The sequence below is a fragment of the Onychomys torridus genome, chromosome 8 (genome assembly GCF_903995425.1).
Source record: "Onychomys torridus chromosome 8, mOncTor1.1, whole genome shotgun sequence".
NCBI lineage: Eukaryota > Metazoa > Chordata > Mammalia > Rodentia > Cricetidae > Onychomys > Onychomys torridus.
The window spans coordinates 4,685,874-4,709,787 of NC_050450.1; the positions used below are offsets into that span (position 1 = coordinate 4,685,874).

Here is a 23,914-nt window from a genome sequence, read left to right on the forward strand (position 1 = left end):
ACACTTTGCCGGGTGGTGGCGGCACACGCCTTTGATCACAGCACTCGGGAGGCAGAGGTAGATGGATCTCTGTGAGTTGGAGGCCAGCCTGGTCTACAGAGTGAGTTCCAGGACAGCCAGGGCTACACAGAGAAACAGTCTTGAAAGACGGATGGAAGGAAGGAAGGATGGAGGGAGGGAGGGAGGGGAAGGGGAGGGGCGAAGGAGAGAAGGAAAGAAGGACAGATGGACATCTTGGCAATTACGAATAACCCTGCTACAGACATGTCTGTGTAGGTTTCTGTCCAGATAAAAAAGAGCAACGCTGGGTGGTGGCGCACGCCTTTAATCCCAGCACTCAGGAAGTAGAGACAGGTGGATCTCTGTGAGTTCAAGGCCAGCCTGGACTACAGAGTGAGTTCCAGGACAGCCAGGGCTACACAGAGAAACTCTGTCTTGAAAAAAACGAAAACAAACAAAAAGAGCACAGAGCACCATTGCTGGCTCATATTATAAGAATGTGTTTGGTTCTACATAAAACTGCCTATGTGACAGAATCCTGAGAGAAACAACTTAAAAAGGCCTCTTTTGGGGCTGGAGAGATGGCTCGGAGGTTAAGAACACTGGCTGCTCTTCCAGAGGTCCTGAGTTCAATTCCCAGCAACCACATGGTGGCTCACAACCATCTGTCATGAGATCTGGCGCCCTCTTCTGCCCTGCAGGGACACATGCTCTTTTGGCTCACCCTCCACATTAAGGCACAGAGGAGAGAGAGTAGAAGTAGGCCCGGACGAAGAGCCCACTCCTGGTGGCTTACTGCCACCGTCCAGGCCCACCACCTCCTGAAAGCCACCAGTTTGAACATGAGTTCGCGAGGATACAGTTTCAAAGATTCATTTCGTGTGTACATGCACACGTGTGGGTAGCTATAGAAGCCAGAGGGTATCAGATCCTTGAGCTAGTTAGAGATGGTTGTGAGCTCCTGGATGTGGGTGGGCACTAAGCCATCTTTGCAGGCCCTGTAGAGGGAGGGTGTTTCCGTCCAAACCGCAAACACTGCCCAACCCTCTTCCTAAGCTCCACTGCACTCCTTCAGCAATGGTCACCAGTCCCATCGCTTCAGTCCTAGCTGCACTTAAAGCTGACAATGTGTTATTGTCACACTAGGAGATGTGCAGTGGCAAGTCACTGTTGCTTCAAGTTCTTTTTTTAATGACAGACAATATTAAGTTGGCCTTCTGTATAGTTTTCTCTTTAAATTTCTTTTAAAAAGAAAAAACACACATGCACGTACACATGGGGTCTTCCCCCACCTGTGGGTCTAGGGAACAGAATTCAGGTCATTAGGCTGGGTAGTAAGCACTCCTACCTACTGATCAGCCCTTTCTTTGCTCCCTCCTCTCTAGGCAGCTGAAGCTAGCTTTGAACTTGCACTCTTCCTGACTCTTCCTCCTGAGCCCTATGGTGATATTTTATTTGTGCTAAAATGTAATTTTATTTGTAAGTTAATAAATAAAGTTACCTGGAGATCAGAGCTAAAAGCAAGCCATTTAGCAGAATTCCATGTGGTGGCACACACACTTAATCCAATCACATGGCAGGCAGAGCCTGTGTGTTCAAGGACACAGCCAAGCGGTGACTCGAACCTTTAATCTTAGTACAAATCATAGAGACATGGAGGACTGTATATAGACAGGCAGTGACTAGGAAATCATGTGGTTGGGTTTAAAGCCAATGAGAAGGCAAAACAGAAAGGCAATAAAAAGATGGGTCACATAGGAGAAGGTCTCTCTCTCTCTCGGGAAGGACGGCAGAAACTGGTAAGCTAAAGGCTATTTGCTAGTGCTCTGATCTCTTGGGCTTTTAACTCTGTATTTGGCTTTGTGTTTCTTATTAATAAGACCATTTAGAATTTCATCTACAGAGCCCTGAGACTACAGGCATATGCCACCGTACCTAGCCTTAGTTGCTACTCTCTAAAAAAAGAGAAGGGTCTCATCATGCTACGCAGGCCCAAGATATCCCTAAAATACTGGGCTCAAGCGATCCTTGAGCCCCAACCTTCCAAGTGCCTAGAACTACAAGTATACATCACTATGCTCTGCCTGCATACCTTCCTTTGAGAGTGAAGATTTTGTTGTTACTCCTAGTTTACATTAGGTTTTCCCTTCTCCCCCTCCCCACCAAAGGTCACTCCCCCACCCCAGACAGCATTTCTCTGTGTAGTTCTGGAACTTGCTCTATAGGCCAGGCCGGCCTCTGCCTCCCGAATGCAGGGATTAAAGGCATGTGCTACCACCACCCCAGGGAGCGATAACTACACCTACACACCTACACACACACACACACACACACACACACACACACACACACACACACACACACACGGTTTCTCTGTCCTGGTGTCTGTCCTGGATCTCACTCACTCTGTAGACCAGGCTGGCCTCGAACTCAGAGATCCACCTGGCTCCTGAGTTGCTGGGATTAAAGCCGTGCACCACCACTGCCCGGCCAGAGATAACTTTCTTTCTAAATTTTGTGTGGGTGCGTGCGTGCGTGCGTGCATGGGCATGTGCACATACAGAGATCAGAGTAGAGCTTATCCAAGTCAGTTCTCTCCTTCTACCATGTGATGGCCCCCGAGTCCTCAAGAATGAACTCTGTGGCATTTCCTCTACCCTACTCACCCCCAGAACTGAAGAATCCCTCCACATTATACTGCTCTCCTTATATTTGGGCTCCTTGGTTTGCAAGATGTCCAGGAGCACGGCGACAGCCCCATACTTCATCTTATCTACTTACACCAGGAACTGAACTCAGGTCATCAGGCTTGACAATAAATGCCTTAAACCCACTAAACTATCTTGAGGGGCATCGGTAAAATCTCTCATACATCTGGATACATTATTTGCAGACTGGAGGAGAAACTATAAAAGGACCCATAATATTCACACGTGGTGTCTAAGCTTTGTGTGTTCACCTTATTTTTCAGGGACTTGCAAGAGCTCTTGTGTCAACATGGTTATTCCTGAATGGAGGAGAGACATTCTTATACACCTGCCCTCCCTTCCTCCAGGCCAAGCTTTGGTGCAAAGTCCTTATCCCCAAAACAGTATCATCACTCTACCTCCCTGTTTTCCAATGTTTTCTCCTATTCTCAATGGTCTCATTTTCTCAATGCAGAATATTCCAAGAGTTCTTTACAGATAAGTGTTTTTGAAGCTAAACTCTTTGGGACCTCCATCCTGTTCTCCTCCAGAACTGAAGAATCCCTCTACACTGTCCTGCTCTTCTTCTATTTGGGATCCCATACTTCACCCTACCCCCTCACATCCTGGGCCTAAGTGAAAGCTCTACAGCAAGCAATGTATCTACTGGGAGCTGAGCCTGACACATACCCAGTGCCCAGATTCCTGCAACCAGGGAAGGGAGGCACTGCATGATGTCCTAAGGAAGAGAGGGGCAGGCTGAGCAAAGGAAGGGAAAGGCCTTCTAGCAGATGTCAGGTTGATGGGACAGCACAGGATGCTGGGAGGATGCAAGCAGACAGCTGCTAAGAAGCCACTATGGCTGTAAATGGTAGCCGAAACCAAGGCTCTCAACACCCAGAAACGACCAGGAAGGCTGGTTGGGAGTGGGGGAAACACACCAGCGAGAGCAGGGTGCTCGGGAACGGTGAAGTCAAGCACGCCTGTGTGCGGAAGGCAGCCTTGCACTGCTAGAAACCACAGGGTCATACCCCCATCCCCCACCCCTAGCCTGGACTCACCCTTCCTTCAGAACACAGGCTCGGTGCCAGAAGTCTTTACCTGCTGAGCCACTCTACCAATCCTTCAATTCTTCCTTTTTTGTTTTTTAAATGTAAAATGTGATTTTTTTCTTTTCCTTGCTTTTTTTAAATAAGATCTTTATTGACAGATAATTCACATAGTATACAATTTTCCTGTTTGCACAATTTGATAGACTTTAGTCCAGCATTCTCATAGGCCCATAAAACCATCACCATTTCCTGTTTTAGAATATCGCTGTCTTCAATTACCAATCCTTCAATTCTTTTTTTTTTTTTTTTTCTTTCTCGAAACAAGGTTTCTCTGTGCTCCTTCAATTCTTTCTTTAAGGAACAGTTTTCTAGATCACTCCAAAAGCTTGTCCTGTCTGTACTCTGACAGGACAACTAAACTCTGCTGCTTTAGGGTGCAACTAACTAAAAACATTGTTCATGTTGCTTTAGCCATGTAAATATATAGCTTGCTCCTGAAGACTGCTGGCTGATGAGAGCTGCTAAATGTCTTCATTCACCATCCAGGACTGATCAACCTCCTGTTTCCTGCTGTTCATCATGCTCTGTACAAGAAGCTGGGAAGTTGAGAGTGGCCACAGCAGTTTTAACATGGGTCTATTACTTCCTAGCCAGAGACAAGTCTGAGAACATGTTCAACCATGTAAAATGGGAGTAGCTAGAGCATGCATCAAAGGTACTGGCAATGAGAAACTAGATTTGTGAAGCTCCTTGTGCCTGGCACAAAGGGACTCTCTTGCTACAAGAACAGAGGCTATCCTCACCAAGGGCTCATGGCCACACTCACCTAACTACTATGAGCCTCTTTCCTTGTGGTGGTGGTGGTTTGAATAGAAATGGGCCCCATAGGCTCAGACACGAATGCTAGGTCACAAGGGAGGGGCACTATTAGGAAGTGTGGCCTTGTAAGAAGAAATGTGTCACTGAGGGTGGGCTTTGGGGTTTCAAATGCTCAAGCCAAGCCCAGTGTCTCTTTCTTTCTTCCTGCTGCCTGCCAAACTGGATATAGAACTCCAAGCTACTTTTCCAGCACCATTTCTGCCTGTGTACCACCATCCTTCCTGCCATATGATAATGGACTGAACCTCTGAACTGTAAGCAGCCACCCCAATTAAATGCTTTCCTTAGAAGAACTGCCATGGTCATGGTGTCTCTGCACAGCAATGGACCCTAAGACACTTGTGTAGGCAAAGAAGTGGCTCTGGTGTGTACAAATCACAGACTGGCAGTCCACAATGGCCTGGTACTGACTGAGGTCACAGGAGTTGCCACAAAATCCAGCTTGACCAAGTTATTTTTGGTGAAAGGGCATAAAATTCATACTGTTTGTCTTTTGGGTAAAGTTGCTGGATTCTCATCCCTACAACAAAGTGAGACACAACTGAGAGGCGATATATTTTGGCTCTCAGTATCAGGGAGATCAGTCTACCCGAACAGGATAAAAATGGCAGAACAATTCACATTACAGCAGAGAGAAAGTAGGTGTGGGGAGAATGCTGGCCCTTGGCTTTCTTCGTTCACTCCATCCAGCTCATGATGGTGTCATTCAATTCAGAATCTGCTATGGAATAACTGTCTTATACACTGTAAAGATTTGTAGCTCAAATTGGTTTAATAAAACGCTGATTGGCCAGTAGCCAGGCAGGAAGTATAGATAGGGTGACCAAACTAAGGATGATGGGAAGGAGAAGGGCAGAGCCAGGAGTCATCAGTAGATGCAGAGGGAACAGGAGATAAATGTTCCATGCTAATAAAGGCACAGTGTAAATAAGGAATATGGGTTAACTTAAAATGTAAGAGCTAGTTAATAATAAGCCTGAGCTATTTGACGAGCATTTACAATTCATATAAGCCTCAGAACGGTTATTTGGAAACAGACAATTGGGACAGGAAATGTCCATTTACAAGAATCAGCCATCCCAACTTAGTCCTCTATGGAAATGTGCTCTTGGGCGTTCTCTCTATCTCATCCATACATACTCAGGTGATTCTAAATCCAGCCAAGTTCACAATGAAGATTAACACCACAAGTAAATATGTGACATTTTAGAGCTAAACTTGGCCTAGGAGAAGGCATCTGAAAAACTGTCTGGGATACTTTAAAAAAAAAAAAAAAAAAGATTTATTCATTATGTATATAGTGTTCTGCCTGCTTGTATCCCTGCAAGCCAGAAGAGGGCACTGTACTGCATTATAAGATGGTTGTGAGCCACCATGTGGTTGCTGGGAATTGAACTCAGGATCTCTGGAAGTGCTCTTAACCTCTCAGCCATCTCTCCAGCCCAGTTTGTTTACATTTTTCAATGTTAAGTGTATGTGTCTGTGTATTTGTATTACAGGTATGTATGAGGACCCACAGAGGCTAGAAGAGGATGTCAGACTCCTGGAGCTCATTATAGCTGGCTGTAAACAGCCTGATGTGGGTACTAGAAAACTGAACCAAGTTTTCTAGAAGAGCAGCAAGTGCTTTCATCTCCTGAGCCATCTCTGTGGCCCATTTTACTCATTATCATTATTATTTTACAAAGAAACTCTTACTCTTCCCTCAGAATTGCCAATAAATACTCATCTTGTGTGGTAGTATGTTATAAGATCCTCCATGGGCCAAGAGTGGTGGTAACGCATTTGTAATGCCAGCACCATGAAGACAGAAGCTGTTGGATCTCTGTGAGGCTGATGGCTACACAGCCTGTATTACATAGAGAGTTCAAGGCCATTTGGAGCTACAAAGTGAGTCCCTATCTAAAGAGAAGGGGAAGATCCTCTTGTCCCTAGAAGAAGAGACACTGCACCGAAAGGACGTGAAGCATAGCCCCCGGGGTGTGTGTGTGTGTGTGTGTGTGTGTGTGTGTGTGTGTGTGTGTGTGTGCGCGCGCGCGCACACACCTTTAACGCCAGCACTCGGAGGCAGGCGGATCACTGTGAATTCAAGACCAGCCTAGTCTACAGAGTTCCAAGACAGCCAAGGCTACACAGAGAAACTGTCTCAAACAAAAACAGAAACAACAAACAGAGAGAAGGAGGGAGGGAGGGAAGGAGGGAGGGAGGGAGGCAGGATCTGAACAGATAAGACTTTCTGGGTTCCTATTCAGTCTGTAGAAGATCACATGTCTGTCCACACCTATCCATTCCTAGGCCATGAAATAGCCATAAAACTTCAAAACAAGGGGCTGGAGAGGTGGCTCAGAGGTTAAGAGCACTGACTGCTCTTCCAGAGGACCTGAGTTCAATTCTCAGTACCCACATGGTGGCTCACAGCCATCTGTAATGAGATCTGGTGCCCTCTTCTGTATACATAATAAATAAATAATCTTAAAAAAACAAAACAATACAAAAAAAACTTCAAAACAAGGAGGAAGAGTTTCCAGACAACTGAACATGTAGAGGCTCCTGGAAAGAGTATGCTCAAGAAGGCATGGACTCTCTGTGCTCCCTGAAACATACATAGCCTTGGTGTAAAAACAGAATTCCTATGAGGTTACAGCTGGCCTGGCTCAAACCACCATCAATGAGTCAAAGAAGAGAAATGTTTTGCTAAAACTGTCTCTCCAAGATAGTCTGTCCCAATTGAGCAAATAACCCAAGAAGGGGGACCAAAGGTTTGGAAATAGTTCCCTTCATCTGCATTAATGTCTTCATTCCCAGAGCTCCACATAAACTCTTCCCTCTCCGAAGACCACAGACTCCCTATTCCATCTGGAAAAATATCTGCTCTTTCTGTTTGGGAGGAAAAACAAAAAACAAAACGGTGTCATTTGTTGAGGTCAGACTCTGGTCTCTGTCAGCTATCCCTCTGCTCTGCACTCAGAATCGTCACACCCCTGAGCACATCCATGCCTTGCTCAAAACATCTCTTTATTTGTATCCTCATGCTTTTTATTAGCTGATAAATGTCTTTTTCAGTGAGCCTTTCAGATAAATTCATCAAAATACAGAGATGGCTGTGGAATCAGATGTGTACTTAGGCCAGAAAACAAACAAACAAACCAAAACAGAAAGACATCAAACTAACAAAACAACACAAGAGGCTGAGGGTGTAGTTCAGTTGGTCAAGTGCTTGTTTAGGATGTACAAGGCCCTGAATTCCATCCCCAGTAACAGTAAACTAGCCATTGTGGTACACTCGGGGACAGAGAGCCCTTCAGTCCTCAGAACTACAAAAATAAATCAGTTCTAAGAGAATCTTTATCCACTTTCTCTTTACATAAGAAAGTGACTGATCTCAAAATGTTTTTTTTTTTTTAGTCAGGTATGGTATATGTGGTGTTTGAATAGGAATGGCCCCAACAGGCTCAAATATTTGAATGCTTTGATCATTTGAATTGGTGTTACTTGAGATTAGGAGGTGTGGTCTTGCTGGAGGAAGTGTGTCACTGGGTGTGGGGAAGAAGGGTTGAGGTTTCTCTCTTCTTTCTTCCTGCTGAGTTGAGATACAGAACTCTCAACTTCTCTAGCACCATAATGTCTGCCTGTACACTGCCATGCTTCCTGCCACAATAATGAACTAAACCTCTGAAACTGTAAGCAAGTCCCTGTTGTGGAATAATCTTTTTGTACACTTGTGAAAATGTGTCACTCTGATTGGTTTAATAAAAAGTTTAATAACCAATAGCTAGGCAAGATTTCCAGATAGAGAGGACTCTGGGAGGAAAAAGGAGAGCTGCCAGGACACAGAGAACAAGTAAGAAATGCAAAAGGAGAGGTTAACAGCCATGAGCCACATGGCAGCACATAGATTACTAAAAATGGGTTAAGTTATAAGAACATTAGGTACTAGCCTAAGCTATAGGCTGAGCTTTCATAATTAATAATAAGTCTCTGTCATTTTTTGTGAGCTGGTAACCCAAACGGGGGGGGGGGGGGGGGGGGGGGGGGGAGAGCGAGCAGCAGCAGATGCCTTTAATCCCAGCACTCGGGAGGCAGAGGCAAGCAGATCTCTGTGAGTTCAAGGTTCAAGGACATCCTGGTCTACAGAGTGAGTTCCAGGAAAGGTGCAAAGCTACACAGCGAAGCCATATCTTGAAAAACAAGAAAGAAAGAAAAAAAAGAATAACCCATGTAGAGATAGAAAATACACAGGAAGTCTGCATCTTATATGACAGTGTTATGTTGACTTTAATTTTTCTGATTGCTGATGAGCAAATAATAGCTGCTGAGAGACATCAATTATAAAAACTACTAAACCAACCTATTTATTTTTAAAATGTCTTAATTTCAAAATGGAAGTCAAAAAAAGTTAGGTTGGGGAAGAGATTATTCTTTTGTTTCTACAGGATTCATTCAAAGTTGATAGAGATCAGATTTGATTGGGGAAGACCCCCTGAAAATCCTGACTACAGACATAAAAATATAAACTTAGAAATACTACAAGACAGGTGATGTATATTTTACCTGTTAAGCACAAAACAAAAAATCATCTTTAGCTGGCTTGTGTACAACATACAATTCATACTTGTGTTAATGAAGATATGTATGGTACCTTTGAAAGTTTATGTGTTTTCAGATCTAAGGGATCGGACATCAATCCAATCCAGGGGTGGCCCAGACGATCCAGCCTCTCAGAGTGTCTCTGTTGCAGTTTCCTCAGAGTTCTGCATCCAGAACACCTTCAAGGCTGCAGGCTGGGATGCTCCAACCTTACAGCCTATTCTATCAAGGACTTGACCATTATCCTATTTTTCTCAGGTCCCCTAAAAATGCCAGTGTCCCCAGACAACAGGAAGCACTCTAGATAACACAACGCCCACATTCTCAAGAGACGGTCATTTGGTAGGTTATGGATGTCTGTCATTGTTTAGGAGGGTTGGTTAAATTGTTATTGGTCATGGTCAGAAAAAAGAAAAACTTAACAAATGAGATTAGATTCAGAGATCTCTTTCTGAAGAAAAATAGGGGGATATCATATAGAAATAATGGGATAGAAGGGTAGATTGTTGAGACTACTTTTGAACAATCACTAGTCTTGTATACTGAAACAAATTTAAGGGTTATTTTTTGTTATGCTGTATATATATATGTTTCTATTCTTGTTTAAGATACCATATCTGGGCTGGAGAGGTGGCTCAGAGGTTAAGAGCACTGACTGCTCTTCCAAAGGTCCTGAGTTCAATTCCCAGCAACCACATGGTGGCTTACAGCCATCTGTAATGAGATCTGGCACCCTCTTCTGTATACATAATAAATAAATAAATCTTAAAAAAAAAAAAAAAAAAAAAGATACCGCATCTATGAAGCTCGTTTTAAAATGTCATGTAAAGTTTTAGTCCTTGAAAGCTATTTAGGGTAATAAAGAAATACAGGTTAGTAGTTTGTCATCTATAACAACCAAACTTACAGTCAAGTGTGTTTTCAAGGTCATACAAAGATATACTTTAGATAGGTAGGTGGTCTTCAAATACTTCAAAGGCCTACAAAATACAGCATTTAAAATGTTTTAATATGGGTTGGGGATTTAGCTCAGTGGTAGAGTGCTTGCCTAGCAAGCGCAAGGCCCTGGGTTCGAGGCCAGCCTGGGCTACAGAGCGAGATCCAGAACAAGGCACCAAAACTAGAAAAACCCCGTCTTGAAAAACCAAAAAGATGGTAATACAAGTTATGATTTAAAAAAAAAAAGGCATAGATATAAAACTTTAAATTCAACAAGATATGTTAGACAATAAAATATTTTCTCTGAATATGTCAGATACAAATGGACTAAACATTGTGAATGTAATTTTTTTTTTTTTTTTTTTTTTTTTTTTTGGTGGGGAGAGGGGATTTCCAGACAGGGTTTCTCTGCATAACAGCCCTAGCTGTCCTGGAACTCACAGATATCCACCTGCCTCTGCCTCTCGAGTGCTGGGATTAAAAGCATGCACCACTGCCACCTGGCATGAATGTAATTCTTACCTGATAATTGTTCTTATGTGAAATAATTTTTTTGTACACTGTGAAGATGTGTCACTCTGAGTGGTTTAATAAAAAGGTGAATGGCCAATAGCTAGGCAGGATCTCCAGATGGAGAGGATGCTGGGAGGAAGAAGGAGAGATGTCAGGAGACAGAGAACAGAAAGACATGTAAGAGGAGAGGTAACACCCACAAGACACATGGCAGCACACAGATTACTAGAAATGAGTTAATTTAAGTTATAAGAACTAGCCGGGCGGTAGTGGTGCACACCTTTAATCCCAGCACTCAGGAGGCAGAGGCAGGTGGATCTCTGTGAGTTCGAGGCCAGCCTGGTCTCCAAAGCAAGTTCCAGGAAAGGTGCAAAGCTACAAAGAGAAACCCTGTCTCGAAAAACCAAAACCAAAACCAAAAAAAAAAAAAAAGTTATAAGAACTAGCTAGGAACTAGCCTAAGCTATGGGCTGACCTTTCACAATTAATAAGCAAGTCTCAGTGTTATTATTTAGGAACTGGCTGGCAGGACAGAGAAAAACTCCTTACAAGCCCCAACTAAATGTTTTCCTTTATAAGAACGCCATGGTCAGGGTGTCTCTTCACAGCAACAGATCACTGACTAAGACAGTATGCATGCCTATAATTCTAATATTCTATAATCTCAGGAAGCAGAGGAAGGAGGTTGGAGAGAATTCAAGTCCAGCCTAAGCTACATAATGAGATCAAATCTAAAAAAAAAATAACAACAAAAAATAACTTATAAATATTTATTTACAAACAGTATAGCTAAGAAAAGGCAAAAACACTTCTATATCACTTCACTGGAATTCCAATGATTTTCTGTCAAGCAAGTCCAACAAGCAAATGCCATCACTATCCACATCCTGGAAGTCTGATAAGCAGAACAGTGGCTGAATAACAAATCCAAACACCCTGAACTACTCCAGTTCCCTCTCTATGGCTGCATTCCTGCTGAGCTGCACCGAGCCTGGCTCCAGACCATAGCACCTAGCCCTAACCCATCTTTTGTTTCTCTAGCTGCCCTATGTGAATCTTGTCTGAGAGTCTCCTAAGGATACAAAGTCTATGCAAAACTTAGTTCAGGAAACCCAGAAAACCATGGCACCTGAGAACTGAGGAATTTACACTTGGCATTGTATCTTTGGGAGTTCCTTTCAGGTTGTTTTGAGCATATGGAAATTATCTGGCTAAACTATAAATAGAGAGAAAATAAAAATGCCCCAAGCGAAGGGAAGGTGCATCAGACCTTTGAGGCTGGACCCACGGCCCCCTGCAGTCATGAGAGGCTAGATTCATTGTTAAGATGCCTCTGACCCTTCTTTCCATAGGTCCGCATGAACCCACACACCCATGCTGTGACAAACAGAGACACCTCTCCTTTAATGTAACCTGCAGTACTTGCAAGTATCCATGTTTGTGTCTTCTGGGGTACTTGGACTGATTGGTGATTGAGCAAACTCCCAGTTATACCATGGGATTCTGCATTTTGTCTGGGGTCTGATGTATGATGAGTATCCAAATAAAATGGCAGGCTACCCCTGAGTTTGGGAAAAGGTAAACATCTCAGATTCTTCATTTCTTGGTATGAATCTACAAGCCACAAAGCCATTTTATGGCAGTTAAATCTAAGAAGCTTTTCACGATACAGCAAAATTATCTATGGTCTTCCTACCCTTTTTTCTTTCTTTGGGGTGGGGACAAGGTCTTACTATAGCCAGCTGGCTTCTAACCCTTAGAACTCTGCCTCAGTCTGGCTGGGATGCCAATCATGGACCACCTCACTCAGCTCCTACTCTTTCTACAAGGCACCCCTTAAAGAATCTCCAGATTCCTACACCGGGTGGTGGTGGCACACACCTTTAATCCTAGCATTCTAGAGGTGGGGGGGTGGGGCGCAGGTGGCTGGCTATCTGTGAGTTTGAAGCTAGCGTGGTCTACAGAGTGATTTCCAAGAGCTACACAGAGAAACCTTGCCTAGAAATAAAATAAGAATCCCCAGATTACATTCTACCTTTGGTCTTTCCTTCTCTGAATCTATCACTGGTCCCGAAAAGGAAGTCAGGAGCCTCTAGCTCCTGATGTAGAATGCTCTGACACCATGTATTCTAACTGGGGAAGAGTGAGACCCTGTCATAAACAAACAAACAAAAGCAGCTTCTGTAATGGATATCTAAATGTCCTCATAACATCAGCAAGTTTTAGGTTTTGTTACAAACGGAAAAAGCTTTTTTTTTTCTTTTTAAGATTTATTTGTTTATTATGTATACAGTGTTTTGCCTGCATGTATACCTGCAAGCCAGAAGAGGGCACCAGGTCTCATTACAGATGGTTGTGAGCCACCATGTGGTTGCTGGGAACTGAACTCGGGACCACTGGGAGAGCAGGGAGTACTCTTAACCCCTGAGCCATCTCTCCAGCCTGGAAAAAGCTTTTAAATGGGATAATGCTCATAGGAACTAGTAGCCTTCAGTATGCTTGTAACAGAGCATGTTACTCTTTCTTAATTTCAAAACTTTCTCCATGATCCCACAAAAGCACAAAGGGCAGACTGAGATCATATAGTGTTGCTAATTAAATTAAACTTCAAGGTTAGGACATTTGGCCAGAGGTAGCACCCCTTCCAAGAGGGACAGGACATGATAAATACTGCCCAAGCAAGCTGAAAAGGCACATATTCATTCTATTTCTAAGACTCAGCCTCTATATGTACCAAAATAACATCCTTTACTACCAGAAAAACCTATATTCTCACATAAGACAGGGGATATAGGTAAGACACAGAGAAGAAAGCACACTGCTCCAAAGAGAAGCATGTACTCTTTTTTTTTTTTTTTTTTAAAGATTTATTTATTTATTATGTATACAGCATGTATGACTGCAGACCAGAAGAGGGCACCAGATCTCATTACAGATGGCTGTGAGCCATCATGTGGGTGCTGGGAATTGAACTCAGGACCCCTGGAAGAGCAGCCAGTGCTCTTAACCTCTGAACCATCTCTCCAGCCCCTCTTGAACCACTTTTAAAAACAAAAGTAGCTGAGCGGTGGTGGTGCACTCCTTTAATCTCAGCACTTGGGAGGCAGAGGCAGGCAAATCTCTGTGAGTTCGAGGCCAGCCTGATGGTCTACAAAGCGAGTTCTAGAACAGCCAGGACTGTTACACAGAGAAACTCTGTCTCAACAAAAACAAAAAAAAGCCAGGTGGTGGTGGCGCATGCCTTTAATCTCAGCACTTGGGAGGCAGAGGAAGGTGGATCTCTGTGAGTTTGAGGCCAGCCTGGGCTACAGAGTGAGTTCTAGGAAAGGAGCAAAGGAACACAGAGAAACCCTGTCTTGAAAAACCAAACCAAACCAAACAAAAACAAAAACCTAGCAACTGGGCAGTGGTGACACACCAGGCCCTTACTAGGCACCTTCCTCTGTAGTTATATGGATTGTAACACATATATCAAAGTAGTTGGGCGGTGGTGGCGCACGCCTTTAATCCCAGCACTCAGGAGGCAGAGGCAGGTGGATCTCTGAGTTGGAAACCAGCCTGGTCTACAGAGTGAGTTCCATGACAGCCAGGGCTACACAGAGAAACTCTGTCTCAAAACAACAACGGAACGGGGTTGGGGATTTAGCTCAGTGATAGCAGCAAAGGCTGGGTTCAGTCCTCAGCTGGGGGAGGGGACAACAACAACAAAACCCACAACACCAAAAGTTTAAAAACACAATCAAGCCAACTCAAGGGAGGTGGTTCTCCTTGAAGGCCAGTGTTATCCCTTCTGGGGAGACTTAGAATTGCATGAGAGTGTCTTTAAAGACATTCCAAAGGCAAGTGTGGCTTATGTCATCTAATGGACAAGATACACCCCATGTACATGCCAAAGAGCAATGCAATCCTACTAAACCAATAGTGTTGGGGACACAGAAAAAGCAAATTACACAAAGGAGGGCAAAATGATGTGAGTGAGCAAAGGGGTAGACCAAAGATGAAACTAGGCAAAGTAAGGCAACCACTCACTATCATCAACTACTATACACTTGGAAAATGACTTTTAAACTGAGGTGTGCTACTATTATAAAATGCCCCCTGAATTTCAAAGACCTTATCAAACAGACAGAGTAAAGACAGAGAACTGGCTGACCACACAGTAAAAGTGCTCACTGAGCAACTCTGGTGACCTGAGTTCTGTCCCTGAAAAAAAGCCTAATGTGGTGGCCCACTCAGCCTTTAAGAGCACACTGACTTCTCTTACAGAAGACCCAGGTTCCATTTACAACCATCTGTAACTTCAGTTCCAGGTGATCTGACACCCTCTTCTGGCCTCTGTGGGAACCAGCATGCAGTCATACATATAAAAACAGAAAACATGGACAGCAGGACATGTTCCCAGGGGCCTCCACCCAAATCAAGTGGTAAAAGGACTAAAGTTGGAAGGATAACATTTTCTGATTTCAAAACATACTATAAGCTGACTATGGTGGTTCACACCTGAAATCTCAGCATTTGGAAGGCTGAGACAAGAGGCTTTCTATGAGTTCAAGGCAAGTCTGGGCCACACATGGTGCTAGGCCAGCCTCCCCTCCCCCCAAAAATGGAAACAGAACAAAAATGAAACAAGCATTACTAGCAAACAATGTAGCTCTAGAGTCAATGGACAGTACCAACAGAATTAAGGCTGAGAGAGAACTTTGGACTAAGGAGACAGCTCAAGTGCTCACTGTGTCCAGATGCCACACAACAGGGGTCTGTAATCCTAGCTCTCCTACAAAGAGATAAAGGTGAAAACAAAAGAATCATCAGAAGCTCTGCTATATTTAGCCAAAAAGTCCAAACAGAACAAAAAAGAAACAAAAGGATCCTTTATGAGACAAGGTAGGTGAGGACTGACATCCTAAAGCTGTCCTCTGAATGCCACTCACACCCTTACCCGAACCCACAAAGATAGCTTTCTTTTTTAAGATTTATTTATTTATTTATTTATTTATTTATTTATTTATTTATTTGTTATGTGTACAGAAGGGGGTGTCAGATCTCATTACAGATGGTTGTGAGCCACTATGTGGGTGCTGGGAATTGAACTCAGGACCTCTGGAAGAGCAGTCAGTGCTCTTAACCTCTAAGCCATCTCTCCAGTCCAAGATAGCTTTCTTTACAAATCGAAAGCCCAGAAGCAAACCTTTATGGGTTATAGACGTAACTCGGTTGGCAGAATGCTTACCTAGCATGCTTGATGCTCTGGGCTTGATCCCAGTCCACATATGCCTGCACTCAACAGGTTAAGGCAGAAGGACCAAGAATTCAAGACTGTGGGATGTCTTTCTGTATACTGTGAATATGTGTTACTCTGATGGGCTGATAAATAAAGCTGTTTGGCCAATGGCAAGGAAGAATAAGACTAGGCAGGACATTCAAACTGAAGAAACAGGAGAAGAAAGGAGTCAGGGAGACGCCAGCCTGCCGCCAAGGAGCAACAAGATGCCAGCAGACCACATGGCAATATATAGATGAATAGAAATGGGTTGAGTTAAGTTATAAGAGGTAGCTAACGAGAAGTCTAACCCATAGGCCATACAGTTTATAAATAATACAAGCCTCTGTGTGTTTACTTGGGATCAAGTGGATACAGGACTCAGGTGGGAGAGATTTGTCTGACCTTGCCAGTCAGGACTGGAGAAACTTCCGGCTACACACAATTTTATAAGTTCAAGGCCAGCCTGGGACACGTGAGACTTTGTGGAAGTGAGGGAGGGAGGGAAGGGCTACAGGATTGCTGTCATTTCAAAGCTAGCTTCAGCTACAAAGTGAAACCCTGCCACAAAAGCCAAAAACGAGCCAGGAGTGGTACTACATTTGTATTACCAGCATTTGGAAGATCCAGACAAGAAGTCATCTTCAGCTAGCTTGGGCTACACAAAAGAGATACTATGTTTGGGGGAGGGGGTGTGTGGCTCAGTTTAAAATTTGATGGTGGAGCCAGGCACCATGGTATACACTTTCTGTCCCAGCACTGGGGAGGCAGAGGTGATGGGGATGTCATTTTGTATGCTGTGAATATGTGTTGCTCTAATTGGTTGATAAATAAAGCTGTTTGGCCAATGGTGAGGCAGACTAAGGTTAGGCAGGCCATTCTAACTGAAGAGACAGGAGAGAAAGAGAGCAGAAGACACTGCTAGCCGCCACCAGGAGAAACAAGTGGTAATGTACTGGTACGCCACAAGCCATGTGGCAAGATTTATAGAAATAGGTTAATTTAAAATATAAGAGCTAGCTAGCAAGAAGTTTGCCATGGCCATAGTTTTAAAATAATATAAGCCTCTGTGTGTTCACCTGGGTCTGAGTGGTTGCGGGACCAGAAAAACTTCAGCTACACAGAGGCAGCTGGGTCTGTGAGTTCAAGGTCAGCCTGGTCTACATAGAGAGTTCCAGAGCAGCCAGTACTATGTAGAGAGACCCTATCTCAGAATTAATTAATTAATTAAAATAAACTTAATGATGGGACTGGAGAGATGGCTCAGAAGTTAAGAGCACTTGTTATTCTTACAGACTAATCTGGGGTTGGTTCTCAACACCCACAAGGAAGCTAACAATGCAGTTCTGAGGGAATCCAATGCCCTCTTTTGGCCTCTGAGGACACGAGGCATGCAAACTGTACATAGACACATACAGGCAAAACACCCAGACATATAAAATAAAAGTATTAAAGGAGAAGGCAACAGGAAGCTCAATGACAAGAGTACTGACATATGCAAAGTTCTAGGTTCAGTCCCCAGTACCACAGCAGACAGATAAATAAACCTGCACTGCCAATAGTAATGATGCACTGTCTGTAGGAAAAGCCACTCAGCCACCTCACCCCTTGACTGCTGCAGCCAGGCTCAAGGACTAAAGATCAGTATCTTCCTATAAAGTGGAAGGGTAGAGTAGAACACAGCTGAAGTACCATGGTTTTTGAGCTAGCTCTGCTCTCACCCCCATTGGACAGACTTCAGAAGATTCCCATGCTGACCCAGTCCCTGTGATGCAAAAGAACTAAGGCCCAGGGGAGGAAGCACATACACTAATCATCCTAAGGGAGAAATGCCCTGGACAGTGATGGCAGAAGGGAGATGGGGCACTGACAAGATCTGAGCAGCCCTTGCCACAGCTGTCCTGGGTGCAGCTGCCTCAAATGGAGGCAAATTGTTGGCCTAGATACTCCCAGAGCCTCAACACACACTAGGATTTGACTAGTCAATCTCTATCATAATGAGCCCTCAGACCACTATGACACAGGCTCAGAGCCAGGCCTTGGTGTGAGCTGAAGGCAAAATTTGTTGACAGTGAGCTCATATGATGACACTACCCCAGCACCACCTAAAACCACCATTCATTCACTCATTCATTCATTCATTCCCTTCATTTCCCAAAAGAACCATGGATTAGCCATTCACATTTTAGTAACATACAATCTCAATTAGAAAAGGGACAGATAGGGTGGGGGTAGGGGTGGGGGGCACATGCCTTTAACCCCAGCAGTCAGGAGGCAGGCAGATCTCTGTGAGTTCAAGGCCAGTGTGTTTCTACAAAGCAAGTTTCAGGACAGCCAGGGCCGTTAACTGGTCTCAGGAAAAAGAAAAAGAGAAAGGGGCACAGATAATGCCAGGTAGAACATGCCTTAAATCCTACCACTTGGAGGCAAAGGCAGGTGGACCTCTGAGTTCAAAGCCAGCCTGGTCTATAGATCAAGTTCTAGGACAGCCAGGGCTATAAGAGAGACCCTGTCTTGAACACCCCACCCCCACAAAAATAAAAAAAAATTAAAAAAAAAAAAGGAAGGAAGGAAGGAAGGAAGAGATCAGATGGTTCTACTTACCCGACAGGTCACAATAACAGGCCTATAGACACAGGCCAGCCCCTACTAGATAAAAGCTTTGCATCCACCCTCTCTATGTGGCGAGCCCACCCACCTTTAAGCCTAAAGAAACCCAGAAGATGTTATTTCCAAATCTAGACCTAGAAACTCGCAGATTTAAAACTTCTAAGCCAGTATTTTCTGTCTAATCTTAAAACCAGAATTGAGAAGAAAGCATCTGCGGTTGAGTACACTCTACATTCTTCCTTGGTAAAGGAGGCAGTCTCTCCACAAGAAATAACTATAAGTAACAATGGAAAGAGTATCAGATACAGGGAAAGAACCTGAGGCTCAGATGGGCAAAGTAGAAAAGGAAGAAGGTAGTGAATGTGGAAGGAAAGAAGAAGGAGAGCATATCAATGTAGATCAAAGTTATAGGCTAAGGGGGCTAGAAGTCACCAGTGTGCAAGTAGGGGCTGTACAATGGACAAACTGTGCAGCTCTGAGAGAGAAGGCAGGGGAAGAGAGAGGTAGAACTTTTCACATATAGTAAGAAACCTGATGCTAGAAGAGTCCCCAGGGATTTAAAGAGAGAGAAGAAAGCTAGACTAACAGAATTCAAGCTTTAGGGTGAAGAGAAAGCAGTAGCAAGTCAGCAAGTCAAGAAACTGACTATAGGTTCCAGGACTGGGGGTCCTGCCAAAGGCTCAAAGCTTCAGAGGCAAGCAAGTGTCAGGCATGTGACAACTGAGAGGGCCCCGTGTGCTTAGTGGGAAGCACTTCAGGCGAGAGGGAGAAGCAGGAATTGTATGCTGAAGTAAAGTAGAGGTCAAGTGTCAGGAACCATAGGGGATCTAAGACGAGGCAAAAAGACAAAACCAAAGCAAAGCCTTCTGAGGAGGAACCTGAGCCTACTGGATGGCTTCCTTAAAGGATGTAGTGCTATCTGGAGTAGAAACTGGAGAAAAGGTTCTAGAAAGCACAGTGGAGGGGAGAACACACAGGCAATCAGGAACAGCTATTCAAGACAAACAGAGGTACGTACTGGAATGCACCAGGAATAAAGTCACAGATGCAAAAATCAATGGAGAAAGCCAGCGAAGGTCTATATGGGAAGGCAGCTCTCCTCCAAAGCCGACAGAAGGGTCTCAACCTGACAAACAGGGCAAGCCATTCAGAAACCAGGGGAGATGAGCAAGAACAAGAGCACAGATGCATACTCCTTTTCCTTTGTTAGTAACTACAGATCTGGGGGATTTAGGACATCTGCAATTTTAAACACCAGTGCAAAGCCAGGATTCTACTCAAGAGCCTACCTAATGCCACACCCTACCCTACTTGTCACCTTGTAGCCACTGCCCACTTCTGCCCATCTGTGGGCTGCCCAGACTAGGAACTTACTGAGGAACACAGAGCCAGTAGTAGGAGCACACCACCTGAAAGAATAATCTAGTAAGGAGTGGAAGTGTTCAATACTCACAGGAACAATAAGCCCTTGCCAAGTCAATAAATTAGCTTCATCAACCTGGATGTTACGGAAGTTTTTCATTCCACATTTGCGGATCTCTTCAAGCTCCTGTTGATTAACAAAGCATAAAGGGTTGTCAAATCGGGAAAAGTACCACATATTAAGATCCCTCCTGATTCCCTCAAATTAAACCTGGTGACAACATCACCAATGACAACATTTGAGTGAGCACCAGAACACACCTCATCAGGTAAGGAGGCATAGAGCCAGGTTAGTCCCATCTGTAATGTTACTGCCTCTTATAGACCCTTGCCCCAGACCAAGCCAAGCCCCAGTCTCAAGCAACCCATTGAATACAATGAGAAGAACCATGCTTCTACAGATATACCACCTCCTCTTTGGGCTAGTAATGCTGCCTGTTTAGCCTCAGCAGAACCAGGTAGCTCACACCTGTAATCCCAGCACCTGGGAGGCTAACAAAGATGGACTGCTATGGGTTCCAGGCCAGCTAGGGCTACAGAGTGAGACTTTGTATCAAAAACGAAGAGATGGAGGAAGGGGGGAGGGAGGGGGGAGGGGGGAGAGGGAGGAAGATAAAGGAGCTGGTGAAATGACTCATCAGTTAAGAGCACTGTCTGCTCTTCCAGAGAGGTACTGAGTTCAATTCCCAGCAACCACATGGTGGCTCACAACCATTTATAGTGAGTTCTGATGCCCTCTTTTGGCGTGCAGGTGTACATGCAGACAGAGCACTCATAAAAAATGAGTAAATTAAACACACACACACACACACACACACACACACACACAAAGAAGCTGAAGAAAAACAGAAAAAAGAAAGAAAAGAAATAAACAGAAGAACTGAAATGAAGTAGCTGTGCCCTGACTACACAGGGGCAGACATGCAACAGCACCCTGAGGTGCTTACAGACCTAACTTTTTTCCCAAACCATCACTAGCTATGTGCGAGAAGCTAAGGCTCTAAAGATGAGTAAGTCTGGAACTAGAAGACAAACAAAGGCCAATGGGTACCCACAAACCTTCCCTACCTAACACGTTAAGAGCAATTTCAGGACTCCATCCCAGGATAGGCACAGGCAAAGAGCACAACTGACCAGTATGGGATGGGGAGGGGAACAAAGAACCAGCACTGACGCTTCGTTTCGTCAGCTACCAACGGGGTGGTAAATTCCTGAGCTAAAGACAACGAGCAGGAAACTACATCATAACAGACTCAGAAACTAGGGGCTTCTCATAAATAGCTAATGTAGCAAAGGTCACTCAAAATACAACCACCATGACAAATTATTTCAGAATTCTGTTTAAGGTGTCTTTAAGATTGTCTTTCCACTGTGTATCAACCTGCTATTTCCCATTGCTTCCCCAACACCAATAAGTATACTGTAGGCATCATCTTAACCCAAGCCACCCAGGACATACTATGACTTATGGCCACACATACACATACATGGTCACCTCCTCCAAGTTCCTAGACCGCCACTCCCCACCACTACCATCAGGCCTCACAATCAATGAGATGATAGTCTCCCATCTACCCAAGATGCCTTCTCACCTACAACATGAACACTGCCCTGTCTCATCTACCAGGCTACATCCCCTCTGTCCCAGCCCACAATGCCCGCTAATACAGGAAAGGCCCCCTCCTTAAGCAGCCATGTTTCAAAATGGCAAAGGTCACCCTATTGGCTTCTACGTCACCAAAATCAAAAGATTCTTTGCACCACATATTCCCACCATGCCACAATAGTTTGCAAGACATTACTTCTAGTTAGTAGAGCTGGAAAGTCACAGAAGGAATAATTCTTAAAGTACAGTGAAGCATGGAAGACATATGAGAGGCCTAACTCAGAATGAGCTGAGGAGGAGGAGGAATGTGTCCCACAGGATGCTGCCTGTTTATCAACCTCACGTGCCTACTATAAGCACCTGGATCAACTCTGGAAAGTCTAGTCCAGCAAGTGTGGCTAGAGTCTTAATATGGGAATTTTTAGTAAGTAGTACAAGAAGGGAAAGGGTGTTCCCATGCTTAACCAGTTCAGTTCTCAGGAAGACCTAGCAATATGCAGGCCTCTGATCTACACCAGGGGACAATATGGTGAGAGAGCCTACTGGCTCTACAGAGAAAGCAGCATCACAGAACCTGAAAGACTACTGTAACTGCCAACTACCATGTTGGGCTTCCAGCTGATACTCAGAACTCATCAGAAACAGTTGTTTGGGAACTATGAAATAGGGGAAAGTTTCCCACTTCACTAACCACTACTCTTCAAAGAGAACTTTAGCTTCACGAGGGCAGGACAGACACATGAGGTAAAATATTCCAAATAGAACTTTGAAATCAAGACAACCAAAAAACACTCGGGAGGCAGAGGCAAGTGGATCTCTTGAGTTCAAGGCCAGCCTGGTCTACAGAGTGAGTTCCAGTACAGCCAGAGCTACACAGAGAAAACTGTCTTGAAAAACTAAAAAACAAAACAACAAGAAAGAAAAAAGGAAGGAAGGAAGGAAGGAAGGAAAGAAGGAAGGAAGGAAGGAAATATTTAGTGTTCATAAAAGAAATGGAATTTTAAAATGGCCTGTACAAACATATTTTGTAGCTCTGGCACTCTATGCTAACAATATGAAGTAAGGTTGATGTAACACAAATTTCATGGGAATTACAAAGATGGAGCAAGCTGGACTTAGTTGTTTATTTGTTTATTTGTTTTTCTAGACAGGGTTTCTCTGTGTAGCTTTGCGCCATTCCTGGAACTTGCTTTGTAGACCAGGCTGGCCTCGAAGTCACAAAGATCCGCCTGGCTCTGCCTCCCGAGTGCTGGGATTAAAGGTGTGTGCCACCACTGCCCAGGTGGACTTCGTTTTAACAGGGCAGGAAAACCCAACCTTGTTTAAGGACTGCAGGCTAGGTTGTAGAAGCTCAGCAGCAGGGCAAGTGTGTCGACTGGCAGCACAAGATCCTGTACTCAATCCCAGTACTACAAAACTACTAAGGAATAAAAGGCACACAGCTTTCTGAAGATGTGGTGCAGTTCATAGAATGCTTGCCTAGCACCTACAAAGCCCTGAGGTTCAAGTCCTATACCCAGGGAAGATCACAATCAACTCTAACTGCAATCCCAGGTCATCCAAAACCCTCTCCTGGACCACGGGGTGCACAGACACACAGATCAAATACACATACATATAAAATTAATCAATTAATTTTTAAAAGACCATCCTGGTGTACATAGGGAGTTTCAAGGGGGGGGGGCCTGTAGGGCCCTGGCCCGTTTTGGGTAACTGTTGCCTTGCTTGCTGACCTTGACCTATGCTAATTCCCTTCAAGATTCCACCCTCCTTCTGCCCTCTGGGGTTCTCCCATTGTATTTTAGACATCCTCCCTCCTTCAATAAAGGCATTTGACATGAGGGGGGAAAAAAAAAAAAGCCTGGCCATGATGGCACACGCCTTTAATCCCAGCACTCGGGAGGCAGAGCCAGGCGGATCTTTGTGAGTTCGAGGCCAGCCTGGGCTACCAAGTGAATTCCTGGAAAGGCACAAAGCTACACAGAGAAACCCTGTCTCAGGGGAAGAAAAAAAAAAAGGAAAGAAAGAAATTGAAGACAGCGCGATGTTCTAAAACAGGAAGTGGTGATGGTGTCATGGGCCTATGAAGATGCTAGACTAAAGTCTATCAAATTGTGCAAACAGGAAAACTGTATACTATGTGAATTATTTGTCAATAAAGATCTTGGGGGAAAAAAGAGTAAATTCAAGACCATCCTGGTGTACATAGGGAGTTTCAAGAATAGCCTGGAGTACACTATACCAAAAAAAGGGAGAAAACCTATGAAATTATGTGCCTAGGTGCTGGGATATCAAGTGCCTCAGTGTCAAGATATCAAACAGATACTTAAACAAAGATCAAAGTTCCAAGCCTCTGGCC

General features: G+C 44.2%; 1 protein-coding gene across 2 annotated transcripts in view; it reads right to left on the reverse strand.

Annotated features, from left to right (window-relative positions):
* Ube2l3 (ubiquitin conjugating enzyme E2 L3) overlaps positions 1–23,914 on the reverse strand; it is a 55,792-nt gene that overhangs the window by 12,532 nt on the left and 19,346 nt on the right. Inside the window, exon 2 of one of the 2 annotated variants that reach the window (XM_036197722.1) lies at positions 19,981–20,076. The exons of the other annotated variant lie outside the window; for it this stretch is intronic. Within the exon in view, the coding sequence (XP_036053615.1) occupies positions 19,981–20,076 (96 nt within the window). The remainder of the gene's footprint in view (positions 1–19,980; positions 20,077–23,914) is intronic. 2 annotated transcript variants of the gene reach the window in all.